The sequence below is a fragment of the Microtus pennsylvanicus genome, chromosome 8, assembly GCF_037038515.1.
Source record: "Microtus pennsylvanicus isolate mMicPen1 chromosome 8, mMicPen1.hap1, whole genome shotgun sequence".
In the NCBI taxonomy this organism is placed as follows: domain Eukaryota; kingdom Metazoa; phylum Chordata; class Mammalia; order Rodentia; family Cricetidae; genus Microtus; species Microtus pennsylvanicus.
Window position 1 is genome coordinate 56,791,679 of NC_134586.1, and position 27,181 is coordinate 56,818,859.

Consider the following 27,181-nt stretch of genomic DNA (forward strand, 5'->3'; position numbering starts at 1 on the left):
TCTCACCCGTGTAAGGGACAGTAATGCTGTTCTTATGGTTGGGTGGGAAAATAGTGAGAAGCTGCTGTTAGAGCTTGGATGGAGAATGTCCTCCACAGGCTCATGTCTTGAAGGCCTTTTTTCTATCTGATGCTACTGGGAGAAGGCAGAACCTTTAGGAGGTGGAGCAGAGAGGAAGGAAGTCAGGTTTCTAAGGGTATGCCTTAATATGGACATCCCAGCCTCCTCCTGTCTCTGCTTCCCAGCCACCATGAAGCAAGCCCTTTCTATCACCAACTCCTGCTATGGTATCTTGGGCAGCCATGGACTGAAACAAACCAAAATAAACATTTTATCTTTTCAAGTTGTCTCAGGAATTTTGTCACAGTGATAGAATGTGACTGACATAGTCATGTTTGCAGAGTACTCAGTTCAGAAGTGTCATTCCTGAACTGTGCAGATACTGCCAGGCTTACCATGTGCATGAGATGCTCTCCAAGTGCCAAGTTCATATGGATTTCAACCACTCAACAAAATTCTATATCTTATAATTTTTTCCTGTACTTACATTTTGGAATAACACTTTATTAGATCTTATTAAGTGAAATGCATTATTGAAATTAATTTCACCTGTTTCACTTTTGCCAGTAACTATTAGAAAACTTTAAATGTACATGTATCTTGTCTTCCATTTGCACTGGGGAGCACTGCAGCCTTCCTTCTACCTGCATGCTTCCTCCTTTACCATGCCTACCACCATGCTTGCAGCCCCACCCAGGAGATGCTTTTGCCCCCAGTGGAGAGAATTGCATTAGCTCCTGCAGGTGACAACTTGGAGAACAGCACTCACTGTTCTTCTAAACAGCCTTTCTTTGTTGTTTCTGCTTTGAGCATAGGGAAACCTAGACTAAAGCTTAGTATTGTTGCTAAGGTCAGAAACCATAAGTAGGCAAGTGGGAACCCACACCCAAGTTACTCTCTGAGGATACTGTGACTTCTACCTCACTGTATGGCCACTGGTTTTCTTGGTTGGAGTATAGCAGGAACTAAACTGACTTTAAACAGTCTCCACACTGAATCCAAGAAGATGAGCTGAAGACCAGAGAAGAGTAGCCTAGGCAGTAAACTGTGGGCAGAGGTTCAAACAGAAGATGGTGAGCAATCGTTAGACGCTAAGCCTGGTTGTAGAGGAGGCTGACGGAAGATGCTGCTGCAGAGTTCTGATGATGGGCATTACCAGGCTTTGGGATCTAGACGGGTTGGGAGATTTCCTCTGTTCTTTGACCTCAGGCCCTTCTGGACAGATGTAGCCTGTGTTGGTTATTTACCTGCCTATAGGTGCTCCTGTTCCACCTCCCTCTCATGTTTACAGGTTCACCCTTCCTTCCACACCTGCCCCAGGAGCTCGAAGTCACTGCACAGATCATTGTGTGAGGAGCTTTCGGTCCCAGTTGGTCACAGAGTACCCTGCTGTTGCTGTGTGCTTTGCATTCTCAGGCTGGTGAGAGCAGGCTCATGAGCTATCCCTACCCAAGCCTTCCACTCTCTCATGCTATAAGGCTCATGATCTTCCTGAATTCTCACCAAATCATTATACTACCCTGACTTGAGGGAGGCCAGAGCAGAATCCATTTCCATTGGGGAAACTAGCCTATGGGCCTGTTAGCCACATCATCCTATCCACCTAGTGCAGGCAACAGCCTAAGCACTAACACACCACACACAAGAGCCCATTATCTCTGTCCTACAATGTGTCCAAGGGATAAGAGAGGGGCCTGAGGACAAGTCAGTGGTCAGGGAGTTCGCATGGATACAAACACATAAGCAGCAAGCAGAATCTGGAACACTGTGTGGAGTCTGTGTGTATTCATTACTGCCAATGGTAGAATGCAGTGCTCCGATTTAGACTCTTCCAAGTTGTGTGCACGTGTGTGTGTGTGTGTGTGTGTGTGTGTGTGTGTGTGTGTGTGTGTGTATAACATCAACCTCATTTAAAGACAACACCAAGGATTTGAAATTAATACCTGTCATAACAGGAAGAATAACAGCTCAGTCATCAAAGTGTTCCTATGCACTTCCTCCTGGAGCCACATTAGTGGGACCCTGCCCTAGTCTGCTTTGTATTGCTGTGAGAAGACACTGATTAATACCAACTCATAGAGGAAGGGGTTTGTTTCAGCTCAAAGTTGCAGACCATCATCTAGGGAAGCAGGAGGGAACTCAAGTCAGAAACTGAAGCAAAGACCACAGAGGCACACTACTTACTAGCTCCCAGGCTCACATTTAGCTACCTTTTTTTTTTTTACAGTCCAGTCCCACCTGTCTGGGGATGGCACTGCCCATAGTGGACTGGACCTTCCTACATCAATTATCAATCATGAAAATGCTGTCATGGATATACCCACAGACCATTCCTTTGATACAGTTCTTCAGTTGATGGTTTCTCTTCCCAGGTGTGTCAGGTTGACAAGACTAACAAGGACACACCAGTAGTAGCTACCAAGGCAGGGCCATCCTCAGGCTCCTCGGGCTCCTAGACCCCACCTCAGCACTGAGCAGGGTCTGATCCCTACTGTGAAGTCTCTGCGAAGCTGTAAAGGAGCTGTGAAACTTCCTTTAGGTGTGTTCTTCCAAACACTGACTCCTGCACACTTCTCCCTTCAGCCTTCCTGTAGACAAAGGGGTAGGAGGACAGTCATATTTATCAGACACACTTTCTATGCTCTGGGAAAATGACATTGAATACATTATCTCCCATTTATTGCCTTATTTTATAGACAGTAAGATGAGGAGTCGCCAGAGTGAAGGCACTTGCCAAGGTCACAGAGCTGATGAGTAGCAGCTGCAGGTTTCTGTCCAAGCCAGCCAGTCTCCATCAGCTGTCGTACAGGAGGCATGGCAAGGGAACATGGCTGGCACCAGACTGACAGTGGAATTTCAAATGCCAGGGGCTTGGGTTTGGTTTTGTCTTGGGAAGCCATCAAAAGTGTCTGAGCTTTGAAGTGACAGGATCAGATGTGTGTTTTCAGGAGATAATTCTAGAAGCCGTGTGTTGTCTACTAAAGCCACATCCTCCCATCCTGTCCCTGTGCAGCTGATGACTTCTAACCCAGGTAGAAATTACATTTGTCCATGCACATTCCAGCCTATTGTTCAGCCTGCCTCCTTCAGTCTCTTTAACTGCCTTACTGCGCAGCCACACTTGTGTGCATGCACACACACCCCTCATATGGCTGGGGGGCGTAGTTTGCAGAAGACTGATTGGAGCTGGCTTCCTGCCATGCAGTCACTGACTATGACAGCTGTGACTCATGTCTCCCACATTACCTGGGCAGTGATGGAACAAGGTGGAGATGCTGAAAAACAAGACCACCCCTTCACAAATACTCTAGAATTCACACCTTTTCCCAGCAACATGATTAGTGACCTCAGTTTCAAATTTCAGAGGCTCTGGCAACCTTTGTTCCTTCTCATTCAACTAGTGTTTATTGAGCTCATGCCGTGGGCCATGGCTCTTGTGCCTGGTGTTACATGGAGGTCTGTGTTCTTCTGTAGTTGCTAAAGATGAAGTATGTGTCTGTGAAACAGTGCTGGTGACCACAAACCTTTAAAATCCACTCAGGTCCCATGATTAACACTTGCCATCTGAAGTAGTCTTTGGTATCCACCCTCAGTCTGGTCTGCTGTTTATTGTAGCATCTTCATATTGCAAATAACACAAAATACATACTAGAAAGTACATGTATCTCTGTATATGTGTAGCTATAGATAGGCTGTATTTTTATATTTTCAAGATAAAAACCAGTATTGTCTTTGGTTGAATAGTTACAAAAATGGTATATGAATATTAGATTCATATATGTGATATTGTCATATAATAAAATATAGGAAAGTATTCGAAACAAAACCCTAAATCTCCCTGTTAGTATATTGGGACCTTCACTCAGTTTAGAGTCTAGCCACAAACCATGCAAATGGGCTATGGGTTCTGTGTAGTACACATCTGTCTGTAGACTAACCTCATCCACATGTGGATGCCTTTCTAGTCAATAGATAGTCTACATATGTCTTCATATTAATTACCTGCCACTTTTCCATATGCTTATTTCAGAAATTCTTGCCTATCCTATCAAGCTTATCCCATATCCCAACTTTAGGTAGTTCCCAGCCCCTTCCTAATAAGTGGACTTGTCTGACTCCCTGTCCTTAAGTTCACCTAGAAAAAGTTTCCAGGTCAAAATATATACCAAGAGAACCATGTACACATGTATTAGTATACTTCTCTTTTATCAACTGGCCCTCTAGTAAGTAAAAGTGCCGATTTCCACTTCACACAATGATGGAAGAGGGTGTCCATTTTCCCAAGGCTTCTCAAGTGTGGTATTGTAATAGAAACACCTTTGCCAGTTTCACAAGGGAAGAATCCTAGCTTCTACAGCAGCTCATTTCTTCTGTTACTAAATGAAATCCAAGCCTTTTCTTACATTGCTGGGCATTTAGTCTTTCTGTGGCTCATTTACTGGCAGCCTGTGCTGACATTTCCCTGTGTTCATTCTTACAGGCTGTACCTTAGTGTCCCCACTAACCCACTGGTCCCTTTTGTCGTGACTGCTGTAGTTACTGCTTTGTTTCATCGTTGCCCTTTGGAGTTGATTTGCAGATAGGAACCAAATATATTTTTGTTCATGTTTTTATTGTGATTTGTGTTACATTGCAAAGGCTTTCCTTCCCCCAGGACTGTAATCCCAGGGAATAGTACTTGTGTGATTTTTCATTTCATGTCCTTAAACTGTTACTCTAAATAGCCCGCTGGGGTCCACTTGGGAGCCAGACTTGAGCACAGATCGGCTTGTATTTTCTCTGAGTAGGAGTCCTTTGTCCTGTTGGTTCTGATCTAAGTCTCACTGACCACATGCTAAGTCCTACTCTCACACATGAAACTGCCTCTAGACTCCTTCCCAGAACCAGCCCTGCATGTTTTAAACACACTTAAAGTGTATTATAAAAATATTAAATCTCTGGTAGAATAAGCCCTTGTACCTTGATTATCTTTTTACAGATTGTTTTTAAAGATGAATTTAAAATCATTTTGTCAAATTTCTCCAACCTCACTTCACTCCTAGCTAGAAAAAGAAATAGAAAATCTGGCAAGGTCTTTTTTGGGGGAGTGTGCATCCTCTTGAATACACTCCACCCTATCAAATTGCCATCCTTATTGTTTGGCTGCTTATTTTTTTTTTTATTGATAAAAGGAGAATAAAGAAAAGAAAGAAAAAAAAAACAAATTTCCACCTCCTCCCAGCCTCCCATTTCCCCCCCCTCCCATTCTTCTCCCCCTCCTCCCACCCCTCTCCCTTTCCCCCCACTTTTCTCCCCCTCCCTCTCCAGTCCAAAGAGCAGTCAGGGTTCCCTGACCTGTGGTAAGTCCTAGGTCCTCCCCCCTCCGTCCATATCTAGGAAGGTGAACATCCAAACTGGCTAGGCTCCCACCAAGCCAGTACATTGCGTTGGATCAAAACCGCGTGCCATTGTCCTTGGCGTCTCATCAGCCCTCATTGTTCGTCATGTTCAGAGAGTCCAGTTTTATCCCATGCTTTTTTTAAGCACTCCCAACCCATAGCACTGAGGACCACACAGAAGACTCCTGTGTCCCTTAACCAGGGTTCCTGAGTGCTTTACTTGTCGCAAAGTTGCTTCCGCATTGTTTCCCTGCAGAGGAAAGCCACATCTGGGTCTGTCCTGATAGCCCAGCACTCTTTAGCACAGCAGACAGTGGGAGATACCTGCTGCTGGAGGGTTGCCCATGTATGCAGGTTCACACACACACACACACACACACACACACACACACACACACGAGGATACAGCAGGAACTCTAGCCCTAGGAGGTTCCTCAGATCTTGGGGAGAAGCGAAGATGAATCACCGAGGGCACAGGCAGCTGGACTCAGAAAGGGTGGGAGCTAAGCAGCCAGAACTCCAGAGAAGGTAGGAGAGCAAGGCTTAGGACAGACGCTATCTGACTGACTGTTAAAGAAAGTAGGCAGAGCCCAGCCAGCCCATACAAAAGTGGAGCCCATGTAAGTCTCGGCCACTAGAACCTGTGCAAAGCAGAGCCCCTCTGGCTCTTAATTATTGATGTCTTGTCCATTTAACATATGGAATATCGGCTTTCTGCTAGGTATTCTGTGCAGAACTGCAGAAATAAAGGTAATATGTTATGGTTTCTGCCTTTCAGGCATCCCTGTTTAGTAGAGAGACTGAAGCATACATGTGTGCTGCTCAGATGAGTGTTAGGCAGTGCCTGAGAGCCTCGTCATCAGCAGCCCAGCGAGGGCCACAAAGCAGAAGAGAGACTCAAAAATGCTTTTGTCTCAGTGAGAAGGTTCCAGAGAGGTCGGAGGCCAATGCAGGCTCTCGTGGGTGGGCAATAGTGAGATGGTAGGAACCAGCCACTCACCGGGAGCTCTGTGAAAGCATGTGTGGGACAGAGAAAATGTTCTAGGGAGGGAAGCATGGGAGCTATGGTACAGACCCAGGAGAGCTTGAGACGTGTTAAGAGAATGACCCATAGTGCTTTCTTTTCCACCAATTTGTTTAGCAGCTGTCACATGCAGTGCTGACAGATGTTAGGAGTAAATGAGCAATGCCAAGAGTTTCAGAGAAGAGAGAATTAAGTGCAGCCAATGATAACTCTGCACACAGTGGGTCGCCATGGCCTGCTCCTGCTGGCATAGGTCTAAGGCTAGATGTAAGCTAACAGTAGGCCCCCATTGTATCTATAGAACTCTTTCTAACAGAGCCTAACCTCAGAAGTTCTCTGTAGACGAGGCAGACTTGAGCATGGAGGGGATTAGGTTTGCCTGTCTGCTGGGTGACCAGAGGCCTTGGGTGACTAGAAGCAGAGTAATCAGCCAGAGCCCCTGGGAACTGGAGCTCAGAAGGCAGCAGCAGTTCCTAAACTAAGGTTCTCAGCTCTAACAGGCAGCAGGAACCAGTGAGGAGTTCTAAGCTGGGGGCTGTCTTGCACTCCAGTGATCTCCCACCCTGTTCCTGGTGGTGGGTGGAAGGCAGAACCAGGAAGTCTTGGGAAATCTGGGGCCTGAATTTGGGTGGCCAGAATAGAGAGGTAAGAAGAGGTGTCTGTGAGATTCAGGATCCCTCAGCTCTAACACAGTCCCACTCTACCATTTGGGCTTCTGGGACACTTCCTTCCGATGGTCACCGGGCCTGGGACAACTTAGGATCAAGTCCTGTGAAAGCAGGTGCCTTCCTTCCACTACGTAGACTTGCACTACATCAGAGCCTGTGCAGGTTCAACTGCTTTGGCTGCTGGGGTGAGGGTGGGGTCTCTACTTCTTAGAGCTGAGGCGGGCTTGTCTGTTCACCAGGGTGCTCTGCTGGTCACATGGTGCCAGTGCCCCACATACACCATTCACAAGAGGTGTGGGGGGGGGCATATCATATAAAGCAAGAACAGGTGCCCTGCATCAAGAATGATGCCAGTGCTATGATAATTTGGGGAGACAGGGGAACAAAATAGACAGCCTGGTCACACCTCATTTGGTGTTGTTACAGACCATCTCATGGGTTCTGGGTATGAAGTTTAATGAGATACTTAGAGGTTTGCAGGACCATTAGGAGAGAAGCAAGACAGGAAGTCAAGGGTAATTTCATTATAGGTCAGGGGTGCTAACCCCAAAGACCTCATCCTCAAACACTGAAGCTGATAGCTCTCAGGGAAGCTGCCAGACACCTCAAAATTATCTGAGAAGCTCAGCCTGTCTGCATGTTTATAAGCCAAATGTTTGGCTCCTAAGAGACCCTCAGAGTTGCTGGGTGTCAGGCGTCAGGGTATCAGACTATGACCCTTAAAAGTAGGATTCTCCTTGCTGCTCACGTCAGCTTCAGGATGCTAGGCCAGAGCACTGAAGAATGGGCCTTCTCTATGCACTGGTCTAGGCCTCACAGTATTTTTCTTACTGTTAAGATACTGGGACCTGCTGGCCAGTGGCTTGACTCAGGTTGAAGTGGGCCTGCCTGCTGTGTGTCTGCCCTGTTAGGTCCCATTCTGTCATACAGAGGGTCTTTCTACTTAAATCAGCTCAGCTGTCTTAGACCTAGAGGTACCTCACTAGTCAGTCAGCACCAATGGCTTCCCTCTTTCCATGGTTCTTTCCAAGGACCATAGGACTGCAGCATCTGCATGTTGGCCAGCCCACAGACCAAGACCTCCACCCCAAAACACCAAGGTTCCCTTATGCCAGGGCTTCTAGTGCCCCCTACCCGCAACATCATTCCTAGCACTTGACTTCCTTCCTTAGAATAGCCTGCATACAGCCCCAGTCAAAGCCAATCAGCGTGACAGCTACTGTGAGCTGCTCCACAGCAGTGGTGGCCACTACTGGTGTTCTGTATCAGAATCCTTAAAACCCAGTACCATGTGCAACCCTAGGTTCTTGCAGCACAAGCTGGCCAAACCCACTGGTCCTTGTAGAGGACACAGCCTGGGTGATCCTGCCAACGGGCTGACTGGCGTACCTCCATGTGCCCTGAGAGGTACTGTCTTGGGGTCTTCGTACAAGAGAAGGCTAATCCCAGACTGCATTATTGAAAAGCCTGGATGTCTCCCTAAGTATGCCTCTGGGCCTCAGGCCCTTGGGTGGGTGAACAGCATCCACTCTGGAAGTTTCCACAGTGCCAGTCCTAGGGGCAGGACGCAGGACTGAGGCGTTGTCTTTACCTGTCACACTAGGCTTCAGTACAGTGGACTTTCTCACTAAAGCACCTCAGCTTTGTGGCCGGAGGCTGAATGGGACACAGACTCTAGCAAGAACCTTGTTCTGGGCATAGCTGGTTAGGCCTTAGGTTCTAGAGCTCATCACTTGGACTAATGCAGACCCCCAAAAACAGGCTCACGTGGTTGGTCACAGTCCTTCAAAGCAGCAATATGGCCTTGCTTTCGAGAAATCCCTCTCTAGGGAGTGTCAGCATGGCTGGGTTGTAGCAGACCAGATGAGATGTGATGAGGCAGCCAGGATAGGGTGGAATTTTCCAGATGGAAGGGCTGAGAGGGGAGCAGTGTTAGGAAGGGTACTTTCTCGAGGGGGCAGAAGAGGGCATAAAGTGTCTTGGAACTGGAGGTACAGGTGGTTATTAGCAGCTGTGTGGGTGCTGGGAACCAAACTTGGGTCCTCTGGAAGAGCAACAGGCTCTCTTTACCACTGATCCATCTCTTCAGACCACATCCAGAGACGGCTGTGGGGCATCTGTCCCAGTGTAGTCACCCTCAGACATCAAAGACCACAGTAACCTGCTGTTTCTCTCCCACAAGTACACACACAGTCCTTCCCTTTGAGTGACAGGAAGCAGACCCCCTGTGTTTTCTTTTTACTCCCCTTCCTTCCCCTGCTTTTCATCCCACTTAGCCCTGGGCCTCTTACCAGGCTATAGTTCTCTTGAGGGATGGGCAGCTGGAGACCAGACTGACAGTGATCCCAAGTGGCATGTTGATCAATGATGGATCCCTGGGTCCCACTTACCTGGGTTGAGTGGCACGTGGTCGATAGCAGCCAGTTAACCCAGTCCCTTGCAACCTGCCTGTCTCAAAAGCATCTGCACCCTGGCTGCAGGATGGAATAGAAGCTGCCTCTGAGCAGTCGGACACGACCCGACGGAGATGAATGTCTAGTGTATGTGGAATCTGGTTGTTTTTGCTATAATAAAAAGCCTGCTCCAAGGTCCCCCATCAATGTTTCCTTGAAATTAAATATCAGGAGGGCAGATAATAGCCAGATTCCATACCAGGCCAATATTATCAGATTGATGTCGGCAGTGATAATAGGGGAAGGATAAGTTGATGAGATTCCATTTATTAAATAAAGTGAGAGACACAAAGGACTGGGGCTGCATGTGAGCAGGTGTACAGTGTGTACCTCAAGAGGCAGCTGGGGGAAGGAGTAGCACCCTGGATTTGCTCTGGGAACTCCTTGCCTGCCAAGGCTGCAGTGTGAGTAACAGCAGGGGAAGATGCTGCTCCCATAGTGACCCTGGATGGGAACAGGGAAGATCCTGCCCTCTCTGGCCTCCTATTGACCCTCACCTTGTCATGTTCCTTACCAATTCCTTTGCTTTCCCATGTGTGGGGTCTTCCCTACAACACCTCTTTCCATGTGGAGTCAGCAAGTTTCCTGACCCATTGAGAAGCTCTACATACCTGTAGTCTGAGCCTGTGTTTTGTTTTCGCTTCTTTCTTATACCCTGGATTATCTCTTCTTTTGGATTGTGTGACATTTTCTAGAAGTTGAGTGGAGTGAAGACATTCAGCTATGGAAATGGACACACTAGTCTATTCTCACCATGCCTCTGTCTTACTGCTGCATGCCCTTGAGAAAACCACTCAGGATTTTTGAGCCTCATCCCTGGGTGCAGAATGAGGTAGTAATGCCTAGCTCACATAGCTGTTGTTTATATTTTCAGGGACATGTTATAGTTTTAGTGACATATATTGTCAGTGACACAGAAGTCTCTAGCATGTTCTCGTTAGTCAGAATAGGAAAGAGCTTGCCTGCATACACTCCCATGTGAGTTGCCTTCTCTTCCTAGGCTGTTTACCTGGATAGATACATCCGACTGTTCCTTACCCCAGATGTCTCTCAGGACATGGTCTACTTATGGAACGAAGTGTCCTCTTTTCTTGACCACGATCATGACTGTGTCAGTTTACCTAAGTGCAGAAAATGTCTGTCCTAGTTGGGGTTACTGTTGCTGTGGTGAAACACCATGACTAAGAGCCACTTGGGGAGGAGAAAGCTTATTTTGCTTATACTTCCACACCACTGTTCATCATTGAGGGAAGTCAGGGCAGGAACTCAAACAGAAAAGAAACCTGGAGGCAGGAGCTAATGCAGACACCATAGAGTGCTACTTACAGCTTGCTCCTCATGGCTTGCTCAGCCTGCTTTCTTATAGATCCCAAGACCACCAGCCCAGAGATGGTAACACCTACAGTGAGCTGGACTCTCCCACATCCATCATTAATTAAGAAAATGTATGACAGATTTGCCCACAAATTTAGTGAGGGCATTTTCTCAGTTACAATCTTCTGTTCCAAAAGGACTCTACCTTATGTCAATTTGACATAAAACTAGTGAGGACAGTGCCTCACAGGGTTGGGGCCAGAGATGTTGCTGAGCCTGGTGTTCATCCTGGTACGTGCAGAGTAAGTGCCTGACTGCTCAGAGCTGGTGGCATTCTACACCCCACCGTGTCCACATTGCCTCCTGTGGGGCCTTCAAAAAGGCTCATGCATTCTCTCAGCTTTAGAGACTGAGAGTCCAGGTATAAGCTGTGAGCAGTTCCAGGCCCTCTCATCCAGTATGGGAGCTGCAGATACTCCTGGTAGCCCCCTGCACTCCTAGGCTGGTGTAGTGCAGTCTCCACCTCTGTCCTCACACAACCGTCTCGTGTGTCTGTCACTGTCTTTTTTTCTTCTTCACACTAGGTAATCTAGTGTGAACTAGATTACCCCTGGGTTTGACTCATTCTACTTCTCTGTTACCTCACTTTACTAAGTGCATCCATAGCCACGCTGTGTCCAAATAAGGTCATGATCCAGGGCCCGGGAAGGAGACTCCAGGCCCTGACTTCTAGGTGTGCAGAAGGCCTCAGAGGTTACTCCTTTCCAGGCCTCTCCCTATGGGCACCAGTTTCTATCATGGCAGATATTTAGGATCCATATTGATGTAAGCTAAGCAGAAATGTAGATGTGCACTGCAGAAACAGAAAACCTGCCTGACTTCTCATGTGCTAAGGCCATGTCCACTTCTGGGTGAGGGCTGTGGCTGCTGGGGACCTGATTTTTGTGCCATTCTTGCTATAGAACTTTGCACTCACTGAGTATGTGCTGAGACTGTTTCCCCAGGTCAGATGAGCAGGGCTTCCACAACTACCTAAGCTGACACCCATTCACAAGATTGTTCTTACCCATTGGAGCTTTCTGTACCCACTCAGGGTAAAACGGGTCACTTTGAATGGGGTGAAGCCATCCAACACCTGCTTCTGAATGGTTTGACCTGGCTAGCCCTAGCCTACTTCAGAGAAAGGTTCACTTCAGGAGTTTTGCCTCCTTCCCTCAGTGCCTTTTGTGCACAATGGGTAAAGCTTCTGCTGACATTTGGCCACCCTTGTGAGTTCCTACTGTGCTAAAGTCCCTGTGGAGAGGCATTGTGACCTGAGCAGTGGCAATGCTGTGCAGGAGGTAGATTTCACACAGCCCAGTTTCTCCCTGCTTAGGAACACACTGTGTGCTCTCTGAAGTTTGCCTAAGGCTCACAGGCCCTCCTGTTGGCACTTGAAGTCAAGAGAACAGCCATCAGTGAGGTGGGCAGCTCTAGCGGCCATGAGGAAAAGGGCTAATGATGAAGCCATCTTCTGCCCACTTGAAGTTCAGTCTAATCTATTGGTGGCTCTGTCATAAGTATATGGAGGGGAAGGGAGGTTGAGTCAGAGTTCTGCCTCCTTGTGTGCCTCAAGCTGGTCCCAGGAGCCTGCCGGGGTTTTACTTTCTTGATAAAGACAGTAAGCCTTATAGCACTTAGAGCTGAGATAGCCTCTGGTGTCTGCCAGTACCTGTTGACCAGGTTCAAAGGTCGCACAGGGAAGGGAAGTGTGCTTTAAGATTGAATTGTACTTGGGGTCTTAGCAGGCTATGTTTAAGGAACATAAGACCTGGCAGGGGGACAGCAATCCAGGCCACCGAATATAGCTGGCAGTCGAAGGCACCAGTATGCAGGATTAACTCTGCAGGGAGGATAGCTGCACTTTCCTAGGAACCAGGAGAGGAGACAGTGGGATAGAGTGCAAGCTGGAATCTCAGGTGCTTCGGAGGACTCAGAGCAGTGCTCATAGAGAGCATTTGTCTGAGACAGGATGCCACTGAGAACTCTGTCCTCCAAGGCCATACAACTCCAAAAGGCCCAGAATGGATGTCTTTGTACTGAAAGCACAAAGCAGTCGTTCCGCAAGCACTTGGAAAGTTACAAAGGAAGTGACTGTACGGCACCCACAGGGCCTCTGCACAGCAGGTAAAAGCTGGCCAGGGGGCGTCTCCAGAGACTCAAGAGAAAGGGAACACATGCAAAAAGCACCTCTCCTTCGTGTGTCTGAGGATGTATGTCAGTGCAGAGGCAATGACCCCAGGTGACCTCATTGGAGCTTGTTGGGAGGAGGCTCCCTGGGCAGCACTGATCACAACTTATGAGAATAGGAGGCTTCTGCCCTGTAAGTAGGTTTTCTTCCGTGTGCCCAGCAGCTTGCCACAGCAGCCCAACCAGCCTGCCCACTTTTGTTGCAAACCTCCTAACTTGTTCAGACCTCGGCTGAACTTTCTGTCTCAGCTAAACATGGGCTCTCACTCCTGCACTGGCACATGTCTCACGGAGAGGCCATGACCAAGCTCTGCCCAGCAGAGGTAGATGAACCTGGTTGGGTAAGGTTTCTAGTCAGGATCAGGCCTACAGAGAGGACAGTGTATGGTGACTCTGGTTTGGGGCTGGCTCAGGAAGAAGAAAGGACCCCAGGCAACATTATGGAGTAAATGGCAGTGCTAGAGGTGCCCATCTAGACCCCTGGCCTGGGCATGAGGCACACAAACTTACTTCCTAAGCCCCTGATGACTCTGCTGCTGGCTCTTCTTAACTGATGACTTTGACTTGCTTGAGTTATCTTGATGACAGCACCACCCCTCTGGTGTCTACTGCATGGCCGATACTAAATTCAGAGGTGCAGGGCAGAACAGCAGGCCAGCCTGGAGCATAGCTTGCAGAATAGCCATCCTTTTTATTGCCAAGGAATGTAAGGAATGGCTCACTGCAGCTTTATAACTGTCAGGTGTCACTGCAAGTCCACTACAGCCGTTACAAACCCGGGTAAGCTTGGATGCAAACCCACTGGAAAGCTGATGGGTGGATGGCGCCACCGCAATGTCAATAAATATTCCCTCCACACACACTGGCTATGTGATGTAACTGCCCCTTACCACAGCTTTCTCATGTGGGAGAAGGAGGGAGGGAATGAATAGCATTGCCACGTAGAGCCAGGAGAGGTGGTGGGGGCTTGTTTTCACCTGTGTGCTGCTGGCGGTTGGGGCGTGAGAGAGTAAGTGTGCTCAGGACCCCAGTAAAGGTGTTAAAGGGGGTTTATGGGAGGGGTGGGAGGATGAGTGAGAGAATGGATGTGCGAGAGTGTGCGGATGTGTAAGGGGTGTGAGAATGAGTGCATGGGAGTGGGTGACTATGTAGGAGCATAGGAGAATGAGTGTGTAAATGAGGGGCAGCCATACACGTGGGAGTATTGTGAGGTGCATGAGAGTATGTGTACCTGTGTGTGTGAGAGTTGTGGGGGCACTGGGTATGTGACAGTGAGGGAGGCAGAGGGGAAGAGAAGTAAGTGGAATGAGTAAGGCATCTGGAAGTGGTCTGCAGCTCAGAGGTGACTGCGGGGAGGCAGGGAGGCACCTGTACCAGAATAATCTGTTGTTTACTTTTTAGTCACCTGTTTTTCATCATAGTTATAGAAAGGCAGATATTCATTTGCTGTAGGTTCTAAAACTATTTTGATAACGGAAGAAAGAAAAGATAGTAAAGTACCTCAAAACATTGCTATAGTTATCTCTAAGAAGTGTATTTTTGTTTATCTTTTGGGCATCTCTGTAGGTTTCCTGCTTCACTTGCGCTTGCGGTAAAATTAGAATGGGTGTTGTGAGAAAAATGGCAATTCTTTCATACAGCTATGGTGTCAGGTCACCAATACACAGAAGACACCGCTGGACAGAGCCCAACCCAGCCAGCTGGGAGGCTGTCCAGTGTTGTGTCCTCTAGCTAAGGCCCCTGCCCACCTGACCCCTCACACATCCTGGTGGCATTGGTGACTTAGGGCAGCGGCAAGCCATCATATAGCCCTAGACCCCAGTCTGTTCAACACTGGCCACTGGCCATAGGACCAGACCCTGCACTTCCTCACTTGTAGAGTGAGCTGCTTATCCTAATGCCTCCCATACCTTCTAATGCCAACCATCTGCTCTTGTCATTCCCCAGGCCCCGCAGGGTGGAGCCTGTGTGTTCCGGCCTACAGGCACAGATCCTCCGCTGCTACCGTGACCATCTGCATGAGGTACTTATGTGTTCGGACCTGGTCAAGGCATACCAGCACTGTGTGAGCACTGCCCGAAAGGTGAGGTCACCCCCTTAGTGTGCGAGCATGAGACAATCTGTGCCTGGGCCCCATCATTTAGATGTCCCATCTGCCACCTAGCTCAGAGCCATGCCTTACTACTCTTAGGACCTCAGACATGTCCCTGGGAGCTCTGCCTTTACCTGACTGAGCTTAGAAGTCTGTCTATTTTTCTGGAGCTGGGAGCAAACTTCTCGCATATCAGCATGGGGGCTGAGAGAAGGGCTACCCTGCTATACCTCCAGCTTTCCTCAGCAGCGTCTCTAAGCCCTGCTCCATCCACCCTGTGTCAGTGGCCACTTTTAGTCCCTGTCCCCATTAATATATCCCACCCGTGTATCTTCTCATTTCACTGAATAAAACATGGAAATGTGATGATGGTGATAGACAAATTGCAGGAAGCTCCCATGTACCTCCGTCACTACACGTGCCTAAAGGAGGATTGGGACCCTCTAGGCTCAGCCTCTCCTTCCTGGCCCTACACTTAATGTGCCTGGAAAGCAAATCCTCTGTGAGCTCCTGGATACATCAGAGGCCAGGTCGGCCCCCGAGCCCCCGCTAAACCATGACACAGTGTAGAGGCCTCAGCACCAGACTTACAGGGCTCCCTGTCACTAAGGTGCACTAACTGGAAAAACTCAGTGTGCTCTGTCAGCTCACTGAACATGGTTCCTGGCTAAGGTGAGATAGGAGTGAAGGACCCTCAGAAAAGATTAGCTTCCAAAAGCACTTAGATGACAGAGGCATTTCTGGGACCGCCCCCCAGGTACAAAGCTGACTACCTGCCCGTAGGTATGCAGAGCTCCCCATAGCATGGACCTGATTACACAGACACTTTCCCAGTAGCTCTCTTAGAAAACCCCTAGTTGTTAAACTGCAGAACAGGGAGGTCCTTGCTTATGCAGAGCAGAAGTGGGCGAGGCTGCCCTATACCATGGTGGGTCCAGGCATGCCACTGTGAGACAGGAACTGGGCCTCTGGAGATAAAAAGGTGGTGCTGACTATTACTGCTGCAGAATGTGTTAAGTAAAGGTCCTTTGTCCTCCTGCGCAATGAGGAGAGACCCAGTCCAGGGCCCAGGCCGTCTAACTGACTAGTAGCCAGTCATGCTCCTGGGGAACCACTGTCCCATGCAGTCTGCAGCAGCCTGGAAAGCATGGGCTGAGGCCTCCTGCAGCCCTTACCTGGGCCATCTTTGGGGCAGGAGAGGGCTCAGCTGAACTCTGGCTATTCTTTTTGAAGGGCTAAGGAGCAGCATCTTTCCTGGAGCCTTGAAGAAGGGACCCATCAAAAGACCACAGACCCCAGGCCATGGTCTCTGTACCCTGCAGTTCCCAGCTGGGCAGCCATATGCCTCTGAGCATGGGGCCACCATGCTTGAGAAACAGTATGTGCTACTGACCGAAAACAAATAAAGCAGATGTCTTTGTTTGCAGTCATTCACTCACTGGCACCCAGTCACTTCTGTTGACTCTGTGTCCAGCCTTCTGTTGGTCACCAGTGACACAGAGCATCATAGGACAGACTGCTTCTCTGGGGGAATACTAGGCCTGGAAGGGGGACAATATGAAAACCCATAACTCCGTGACTGCACAAAAGCCACCACAGAACAGGTATGAGAAGAAATAAAGGATTTTTTTTCCCTTGGGATGGTGCCAGCTTCCAGAAGACCTTCTGTTTGCTCTCAGGAAGGCTGGTGGGTAATTGCAGAACAGAACAGAGCTGGGAAGGGTAGTCTCCAGGTGGTTAGAGGCAAGGTGGTCTTTAGCTGAGGGAGCAGTGGGCATGAGAGGAAAGGAAGTTGGGGGAGGGGCAGCAGGGCTGGGGAAGCCTGGCCTTGAGCAGGGGGCATTGCTGATGAAGTGCCTAGAGCCGGGTCATTCTGCTCCACAGAAGAAGGCAGAGAGCACTGGGGTATGCTCAGCCCAGGATGGTGAGGCTCAGAGCAGATCTGAATATGAAATGGTAAGAAAGGGCAGTCATTTCCCAGTCTCTGACATGGTGTGGGTGGCACCACTGTGGTACAAATGTGAGGACTGAGATGGACGGGTCTAAATACTGGCCTTCCAGCTCTTAGCCTTCCCCTTGAGTGCACATCAAGCAGCAGGACCACACTGTGGTCTGCATCACATCAGGGCAGGGGTTAGGGCGAGCTTGGGGTTCTCTGGTCTCTCTGTTGGTGACCTTGTGTTTCCTGTTCAGGTTTGCTCAGGGAGACCCTGAGCCATCTGGAGCTAAGTGCCCAGACTCGGGCTTTGCAGCACAGACATCTCTGCTCTTCCCTGTACATAAGGAAGCTAAAGGGTGCCCTGGCCTGAGTCCTGCAGGGAAGGAAGGACCTGCTGGTATGAGAGGGGTCACAGGTCACATGACTTATTGACCTTAAGTGACACCAGAGCTACCCTCCATCTAGGAACAATGAGCCTTTCTGAGCCTCCCCCAGAGACCTGGCTACTAGACATTGGCTGTCTTGGAAATCCCACAGCAGTAACTTGCAGACATCCCTCCTACTCTGCAAGCTCAGTTGGGCTCCAGGGCTGGGCAGCAGACACTGCCAGGTGTGTGCGCACCTGGGAACTAGACTGTACAAGCCTGTGCCAGCTCAGTCTGCTGGGAAACAGACCACCCCCAGATCTGGCATAAATGGCACCATCATATGTGGCTTCTAGCACTGCTGAGCAAAGCTTCCATCCTGGTCCTTTCAGCTTCTCTGTGTCTTTCTTGCTCGCAGGTCTGTAGACATTGGTAGGTCAGCAGACCGCCAATGACCCCTAGGAGCTCCTTCTTCCTCCCCTGCCCAGCACCTACCAGGCCACACCGCTTCCTCCAAGTTTCCCTCTGCAGGCCAGCACTGGTCTCCGGCTCAAGCCAGCTGAGCTCCAGGAGCCCCTGCAAACACACACACTCATCCTGGCCTACAGCCTCTAGTCCAGGTGCCCTGGTAGCACTGCTGGCTACCTTGGCCTCAGAGCTCTCTAGAACCACATTCTTCTCCGGGAAGCCCTGACCAGCCTCAACTGGGGCCTGTCTAAGGAGGCCCTGGAGATAGAAGACAGGAGCAGCTTGACAAGACACCACACTGACCATAGTCAGGCTTTCCCAGACTATGAAGCCTCAATGGTCTTGGGACCAAACAACAGAGCTCAATAGCTGATTTGGGACAGCCTAGGGGACTCCACTCTCCAGCAAAGGTCAGGGCAGTGTAGGAGCACAAGGCCCCAGAGCTATGTAGTGTTCTGCAGGGTGCCTGACCCTCCTGTGCCCTATACCCAGAGTCTCAGCCTAGCTGCCTGGCCACTCTGCCTTTCCTCTCCCTCAGTGCCAGCCACAGAATCACAGCAGATAGGAAGGTCTTAATTGGCTCTCACTTGTCATTTAAAGCTGGGAGATGCCTCATTCTATGAAATGATGAGTGTCCAGGAGCCAAACAAAGGAAGCTGACTTGATGGAAAGTGCTGGGGAAGGCAGAAATGCAATGCAGGAGATTAGCCATTTCAGTTATTCCCTATAGAGAAAGCACAGAGGGGCACAGTGCAGGGAACTCTCCCTTGTGATTGGCCACCGTGGGGGCTCCAGTTCTTGGAAAACTGGTCCATTCAGAGTTCAGCTTGAGGACTTGGCACCTAGGAGGAGCAGCTTCATGCTAGAAAAGTCTTGTCTGCTAGGGCCCCTATAGAGGCTAATCTGAAAGATGGCCATCTGAAAATTGTAACAGTGCTCTCAGCTCCAGCATAGCATCTCCCCCCCACACCTCCCCCCACACACACACCTTCACCCCTTTCTGCTCTTCACTAGCTGATGCTTAGTCCTGAGAGCAGATTGTACTGCTCCAACTACAAGTGAGCCTGACTCCTCCCACCACCTCCCAGGAACTCAGGGCACTCCTCCCAAGCCTCTGCCTGCCCTTCCCACTGTACCCCCAAGAACCCCTCATTGCAGCAGAACTTCAGGGAAATATTTCCACTAAGCCTCTGCCTCCACCTCCCAGTGGCACCCAACAAAGCTAGCTCATCCAGACAGGTCCTTGAGTTTCTGCAGCTCCTGGGGCTGGGGTGGGTGGGCCAGGACTGAGGGGTGGACGACTGCCCATATCTGGAGTCTCCAGCATCTGCTGTACCTTAATCTCCGGGATGCTCTTGTCTCCAACTCAGGGCAGCGAAGTGAGCATGTGGTTACCAGTGAGGCCTCAGCCCTGGGGACTTCAGCTCAGAAAGTCCCTGAGCTTCAGTTTCTCCATCTATAGAACAGCTAAAGCAATGTCCAGGGTTTCTAGCAATGTCTGTGGCCTGCTCTGTTTTCTTTGACAAACAGCTGAAGTTTGCTAAGGAAACCCCCACTCCCCCACCCCAGCCAGCAGCACCTCTCCCTTCCTCCCACAGAGGAAGAGGGTACTGAATAGTAGAGCCCAGGGAAGCACACAGCACACGGTGTGTGGTCAGAGAGAACCTAGAGGAGCCAGGCCTGACGTGAACACAGCTAGCTGTTACCTTTTTACAGGTGCGTTGGCAGCAGGTTTTCTGTCCTTCTCAGCAGAGTCCCCAGGAAAGAGCACAACTGTAGAAAATCCTGTCACAGTACCATCACACCCCTTCCTCCTGAGCCAGCCTGAGCTGTCAGGCTGGAGGGGGCACCAGCTTATACTGTATGAAAAGATGAGACCACACTGTCTTCCACAGGCACCCAAGGAGCACTTTGACTCAGTTGTCATCAAGTCTGAGGTGCTAGTCCTGGGAGGGAAGGTTTCTGAGCCTGTTTGGGCCAGGCCAGCTGAGAGGTGAGCTGTCACCTCACCCGGGCATCCTACCCAGCCTTAGAGGCTGGCAGCTGACCATAGCCCTGTGTTCCCACCCCATACACTGCACAGAGGCCAGTGCTGGCAGGCTCTTTACCCTCATCACTAGAGCAGGTAGAAGCCAGGCCTGTACCCCAACCTTTGTACCCCAAAAGAATGAGGGTATATTAACTGACGCCATCAGATTCCAGGTCTCTGCTTGTTCCCCATGGGTGTGATTGGGTGAGGAGAGAGTGACTGACTGCCCATGGCACTTTCCTCTTGGGCCACCAAGGTTGTGTGCACATGGGGCAGATGGTATGTGCAAAGGTTCCCAAGTATGAAAGCGTGGGTGCCCACGTGTCCATTTCTGCCTGGGCATAAGGGAGTATGCAAATGCTAGAGTTCTGTGTTCACGTGGGCAGGGGTATGTGCTTGTGTGTGTGTGTCTGTCTTTGGTGTATGCTTCCCTGTATGTGCTTCTGTATGCCTAGGTCTGTGCATCCGCACACAGGTGGCCAGCCTCCCTCAGCACGCCTGCTGATTAATAATAAGGCTGTCCCCAGCCTGGACCTCATCCCATTTCCATGACTTCTGCAATACCAAAGGCAAGCTTCTCTTTAGAAAGTGTGTGTGTTTGTGTGTGTGTGTGTGTGTGTGTGTGTGTGTGTGTGTGTGTGTGAGAGAGAGAGAGGGGGGGGGGAGGATGTGCAGAGGGAGGAAAGAGAGGTTGGTACATGGTACATTTCTGTGTACAACTTGGCACCTCCATTACCTTGCCTGGAAGAGGGGTGTGTCAGTGTGCATCTCAAGAATGTCCTGGAGCAATGCTGGTAATTCCTACTGCTGAGGAGCAATTCAGTGTGTCATTCTCTCAGTTCAAGCAGGAAAGCAGAGGAAGCCATGGTTATTGAGGCCAGAGGGAACAGAAGGTAGGGAGCTGATCACAGAGGAGACAGAAGAGCAGAAACCTCAGCTGGGTGTTGTGATAAACTCTAGATGAGCCGCAGCAGGAAGCGCCTGGCCCACTATGGCTAGAGAGACACAAGGAGAAAGGATTGCTGACGCCATGGGGGCGGGATTGGGGGTACTGCTCAGGAAGCTAGAGGCACAGCTTTAGAGGGGGGGCTGCCTGTGGGGGGGAGAAGGAGCAGTCCCCTGCTTAGTGTGCTTTATCCCATCATTGTGCCTCCCAGAGCTGGACACAGCAGGGAGCCAGAGGCTCAGGCAGCTGGGGAAGCTGTGGCTGCCCCTGCTGAGAAGAAAGGGTCCTAGTAACGGTGCCGTGTGGGTGCACAGCAGCTGCTCACTGATCTGTGGTGGCATGTGTGCCTGTGATGTGTTCGTGATGGCCATGAACAGTGGGTGTCAGTGCAGGTATGGACTTGGACCTGTGTGTTTTATACTCTTGTCTTGGCAGGTAGTGGACAGCTGGCAGAGAATGATACCAACAGCCAAATCTAGCACTTAGCAGACTTTAAACAGGAACCAGATCAGTGCGTGTTTGCTTACAGCCTTCCACAGCAATATGGGGTAATTACTGCTCTAATCATCCTCACAGATGAGGACAGTATGGCACAGAGAATATTAGCAACTTGCCAAGATCACACAGGAAGATCCAGAGACAGGACTCAGAGCAGCCTGGCCCTCAACCCCTGCCCTCAGACTAACACTGCACCTTCTATTGGCGATGGGCCCCGGCTGTGCCAGGGATAGAGCTACCCTAGAGGTAGCTGATCTTAGAATGCCCTTGCCTGTCCCTAGCACAAGTCCAGTGTTGGCTATAGAGGCTATATGACTACAGCATTTCTCCCTACATGGCATTACTGGCCTGGAGAGTTCCATGACAGTGAATCAGGTGTGAGCCCAATGTCAGCAGCGAGGTGGCCTTGAGACCACTCTTGGAAATTGGGACAGACTAGTTCTGCCCCATATAATCCTTCCACTGTCACCCTCAGTAAGCATACCCAGAGTCAGTGCAGGGGACTGCAAGAGGACAGTACCCATACAAAGCAGTATGGTCACTATGACTTCCTGGGAGAGTGTGTTGGGTGAAATGCATAAATCTTTGTCTTTTAAAATACAGGATCCCAGGGTTGGGAAGATGGCTCAGTGGTTAAAAGGACTTGGATTTGATTCCCAGCACCCACATGGTAACTCACAACCTTCTGTAACTCAGAATCGCACACATTCTAGCCTTCACTGGTACCAGGCACAAAGAGACATACATGGATGCAACACACACATTTGACTAAATAAAATGCACAATCCCACAAAGCATAGTGGTACATAGTTGTAATCCTGGCTACTCGGGAGGCTAAGACAGGAAGATTGCAAGTTTGAGACCAATCTGGACAACTTAATTAACAAGACAAGACTGTCTCAGAAATGAAACATTCAAAAGGGCTGGGGATGTTGCTCAGTGGTAGAACACTTCCCTAGCAGCCAAGCTCTGAGTCCTAAACTGAAAACAGAGTTTCCAAGATCACAAAAAGCAAGCAAACAAAAGCATTCTGTGTTCTGTTTACAGGACCCATCACCCTAGTTCTGAGGGCACAGAGTGATTGAAAAGAAAGGGATGGAGAAAGATATGCCTGCAGCTGCCTCTAGGAGAGCAGAGAAGGCTGTAACACGAGAAAGAGGATATTTCCAGACTGAATCTTACAAGGGACAATGTGAACGGACACGAGGGGACAGTTTACAGTAACCCTTACATACCTGGCACAAAAGCTGCAAAATATACGAGGCCAGGTTTGCAGAATGGACTGAAGAAGCCCACACTGGCATTCACAGATTCAAAGTTTGCATACCTGATGCCCAGTGGTTCTCAGAACTGGTGCTAGAAATAAGGTGTGTGTGTGTGTATGTGTGTACATGCGTGCATGCATGTATGTATGTGTGTGTGTTTGTGTATTTGTGTTTTCACATGGGTACATAACAGAGCATTGATCCAGGTATGTGGTGTAAAGACCTGATAGACCAGCCCAAGTCAGCTCTTCCACTGGCCATGAGCAGCGCTTGCACCACCTACCCTCCCTTTGTATCTAGGAATACAACCTGCCAGTGGAAGGGACAGTGTCCCCTACGGTGCTCTTCCAAGACTTGCCACTGTGTGCTGCTGGTAGCCCTGCACTGAGTCCTCCCTCCAGGAAGGATGGGCTGAAGACCTGATCCTGCATCTGATTAGGAGTGGGGAGTACTCAGGCTGGCTTTTGTGCCCAGCCTGGTGTGACTTGAAAAGTTGTCCATGGAGGGCTGAGCAAGGCCAATGGAGACTATGTGGCAGCCTTGCTTCTCCCTCTGCCTCTACTGTCTGCTCTTGCTGGCACAAGGTTTCTCTGACAAGCAACCAGCAGGCTCCTCCTTGCTTCCACATCTCTGCACAGGGGACAAGTGGCTCAATGTAGTCACTGTTTCCTGGGTACTATCAAGGCAGGGTCACACCCAGTCCATTTCTCATGTGGTCAGAGGCCAGCAAAAGAGATGGGTGTCTGGCTGTCTAGGGTTAGGTTATGGCCAAGTCCGTCATGGGAGAGCCTGTGAGCTCAGAGCCTGGGTGCTCCAACTCCAGGATCAAAAAACTGGGAATAGAAAGGAAATAAAATGTTGAAGTCAGGGCTAAACCCAAACTGATTCAGTGAAGTAAGTAACTGGCAAAGGGCTGGACAGTCTGCATGCCTGTGGGTGGGGAACATGAGACCGTGATCAACCCAAAAGCAAAGCCACATCCAGCAAGAGTGTGAGGTACTTCCTGTGTGGTACAGAAATGAATGTGGACCTCTTGGAATTTAAAAAAAAAAATCTTACCAGGACACAGATATGTGCACATTTAGAGAGAAAGACGCAGTTCACAGAGCATGCTATCGATTCTTCCTTGGAAGATAGGATGATAGCCGTGTGCGTAATTAACACTGTTTTCTAATATCTAAACTGGCCTCATCTACTTTATTTATTTATTTTGAGATAGGGTCTCACGTATCTCAGACTGTCCCCAGACTTGACTGTGTAGCCAGGGGTGACCTTGAATTCTTGATTGCCCTGCTCCCCAAGTACTGAGATCAGAGGCCTGCACTACCACACCCAGTTTATTTAATACTTTGGTATCACGCCCAGAACTGCATGCTAGGAAGGCCTCTACCAACTGAGCTCTCCTTCAACCAAAGCTGGGCAGTGGGGGCTGGGGGTGGGGTTGGCCCTTGACAGCCTGAGGTCACAAGGCAGCCTCTTCCCTCTGCATATCTGGGCCCTTGCTCCTGTTACCAAGATCAGCTTTGTTCTAAGCCTAGACAGTTTGAGCCTCCTTGAACAGCAAGGTCCTTCTTTCTACCTTCTAAGCAGAGACCAGCAGAGAGGCAGGGTCTGGGGTATTAGATCCCCGCGGGAGGACTGGGCAGGTCTTTCTGCACTCACCAGACAGCTATAGAAACCATCTTGGTGTCCTTCACAGTCACAGTTAGGCACTTGCTTAAGACATCACAGAGTAAAACCAGGGGAGGCTATCCTTGAGTGTGGAGATCAGTGGGAACACAGGATGGGGGAAACTCTAGTGGGGTCATGGAGTGCCCAAGGCTGACTCTAGCTCTCTAACTTTGCCCTCTTCTCCTGGTTCCCTCGGCAGACCCAGACCAGCCTGGCATCACCCTAGGTCTGGGGCCAGGAGGACCAAAGCAGTTCACTCTGAAGGAAGCACATTCCCACTTTACATGAAAACCTGCCTCATTAAATTTAATGTGCTGGTTATTCCTGTTAAATAAACATCAACTAATTATGAAAAACATATTTGCTAAAGTTTGACTATGGAACGTATGAACCAATTACATGGTTATTCAGCCTCAAAACACACTTGGTAATGATTTGGGTTTTAAACCAGCAGCAGGTAGGGATGGCTGAGTCTGGACCCAGGGAGCTCCTCTCCACCCTTGCCTGCTTCCTCCCCAGAGAATAGGAGCCTGAAGAATGCCCACGTTCTGGAGAGTCAGGGTCTGGGCATACTGGGACCATATGTCAACCAGACTCCTTCGGCATGAGCAGAAGACCCTAACCACCAGCCAACTTAAACAAAAATGTGAGTGATTTGAGATGTTCAGAAGGAAGCCTCAGGCATGGCTCAATCTAGGGGCTGAAACTCTTTTCTCTTCTGACTCAGCTGTCTTTCTATGTTGCCATTATTCTTGGACACTGTGAGGTGTCCCAGCAAGTCTCACTTTATCCTTATAAAGTTCCTTTCCCCTGGATTTGCAGTTTGGGATTCAAGATCATTTTTTTAAAGCACCTCACAGCTATATGTCTAACAGCAGGAAACTCAAGTGTTTCATAAACATGGAAGAGAGGCATGGATGGTGCAGCTTTGGGGGAGCTCTACATGTATGAGGCTCTGAGTTTCACACCCCCCGTTCTGTGAAGTTGGGGTAAAGCTCAAGTGATGACGTCTTTCTTCAGGAATGCAAAATAAAACCACCCAAAAGTCCTACATACCCAGCCAAGGCAGAAATGATAGCAAACAGCCTCCTGGAGGCTCCCTGCTACTGCAGTGGTGTGGAAGGCTTGATGGTTTTGTTTGTTCTCTGTTTGGGGGGAGGAGTTGTTTTGTTTGATTTGGGTTTTGTTTTTGGTTTGTTGTTTTTTTTTTACGTGTGTGTATAGGTGTTTTGCCTGCGTGTATGTCTGTGCACAATGTGTGTGCAGTGCCCGCAGAGGTCAGATGAGGGTGTAGGGTCACCTGAGATTAGAGCTACAAGAAGTAGTGAGCCAACATGTGGATGCTGGAAACTGAACCCCAGTCCTCTGGAAGAACCAGCAGTGCTCTTCACCAGCTGGTGGTTTCTTAAGGTGCTAGGACGCCCCGTTTCTCTGCTGGTTGGCACTCAAGAGAATGACCCTTTTTGTCCTCTCTGCCCATACAGGATGTCACATAGATTTATTTACAGAAGTCAAGAATTTAGAGCAATCCTACCTGTGTTCCTAGGACGTCACACTGCACAGTGAGCAGCTAGAACTACCCAGTCCTGCGAGAGAGAAACCTGCACAGAACCCACTGCTGTGTTTGCTTTCTTTCAAGATAGTGTGCATATATGTGTGCATGTACATGCATGTAAATTCCCACATAGGTCACAGGTGTTGGATCTCTTTAGAGCTGGAGTTACAGATAGTTACAAGCCACCTGGCATGGATACTGGGACCAAATTTCAGTCCTCTGGAAGATCTATACGTACTCTTTAACAGCTGAACCATCTCTCCAACCCATGCATTTGCTTGTTTTTTTTGTTGTTGTTGTTTTGTTTTGTTTTTTGTTTTGTTTTTCTCCCCAACAGGACCACAAACCTGGGCCGACCCAGCACACATCTCATCAGTCTGGGTTAGTTCCAGGCCCAGCCAGCTGGGTCATCAGTCACAGGCTGCAGTGCAGGCATGTCCAGGCAGTTCCTCAGTAGCAAGTGCGTGCACCTGGCTACTACCAGCTTCCCTTGCAGCTGTCTTTTTGCTGCTGTTGGACCCAGCTCCTGGAGGCCACCAACTGTCCTGTGACCCTCACTTTCATAAGGCTGTCTCTTACCTTGCATGGCATATCACAGAGGATCCCTGCCCCTTTGCCCTGTCTATCCATTAGAAGCTAGTCACACACCTAAAAAGAGGCAAAGATGGGGCATAGTACTGATGGAAACAGATGCCAGACTACAGAACTCATGCTGACATGGACACAGGGATGGCAGGGAGCAACAGAAAAGTCACCCTGGATACCTTCACATTCTTTGTCATCTCTACTTCCACCCTAGATGCGGAGCAAGTGAATGGTGCCGTGCTAGTAGGAATGGGGACTTTCATATATGTGTGTAACCATAAAATGGTGTGGTGCTGTCTGTTCAAACCTGTGCACTTTGTGTAAATGAAGAGGAGGAGGGGGATGTAGGAGTGGGAGAGTAAACGGGGGAGAGAGGGAAATCTCCATTTCCAGGAAAACCTGAGGAATTAACACTCAACTTTTTGCTAAGAGGAAAGACAAAACACACATGAAAGTTTCTGAGCAGCAGATTGTGCCTGCCCAGGACTGAAGATGCCCCAGGCTGGCTATGTGAGCCCAGGCTGCCTTGAATTCTCACCTGCCACCCCGAGTGGGGATTGAAGACAGGCTTCTCCTTGTGTTTCATTTTCTGTACTGCTTGAGTAAAAAGAAAAGAGCACCTGTTTTAACCACTGAAACACT

The 27,181-nt window shown here is 49.4% G+C and overlaps 1 protein-coding gene across 2 annotated transcripts in view; it reads left to right on the forward strand.

Moving 5' to 3' along the window:
* Positions 1-16,650, forward strand: part of Chchd6 (coiled-coil-helix-coiled-coil-helix domain containing 6) — a 228,973-nt gene extending 212,323 nt beyond the window's left edge. The window contains exons 6-7 of one of the 2 annotated variants that reach the window (XR_012911615.1): positions 15,074-15,209; positions 16,452-16,650. Coding sequence is in view for 1 of the 2 variants with exons in the window: in XM_075983530.1 (XP_075839645.1) it covers positions 15,074-15,209; positions 16,452-16,457 (142 nt within the window). In the remaining variant the exon portion in view is untranslated. The remainder of the gene's footprint in view (positions 1-15,073; positions 15,210-16,451) is intronic. The other variant, XM_075983530.1, reaches the window with a different exon arrangement.
* The last annotated feature ends 10,531 nt before the right edge of the window (positions 16,651-27,181 follow it).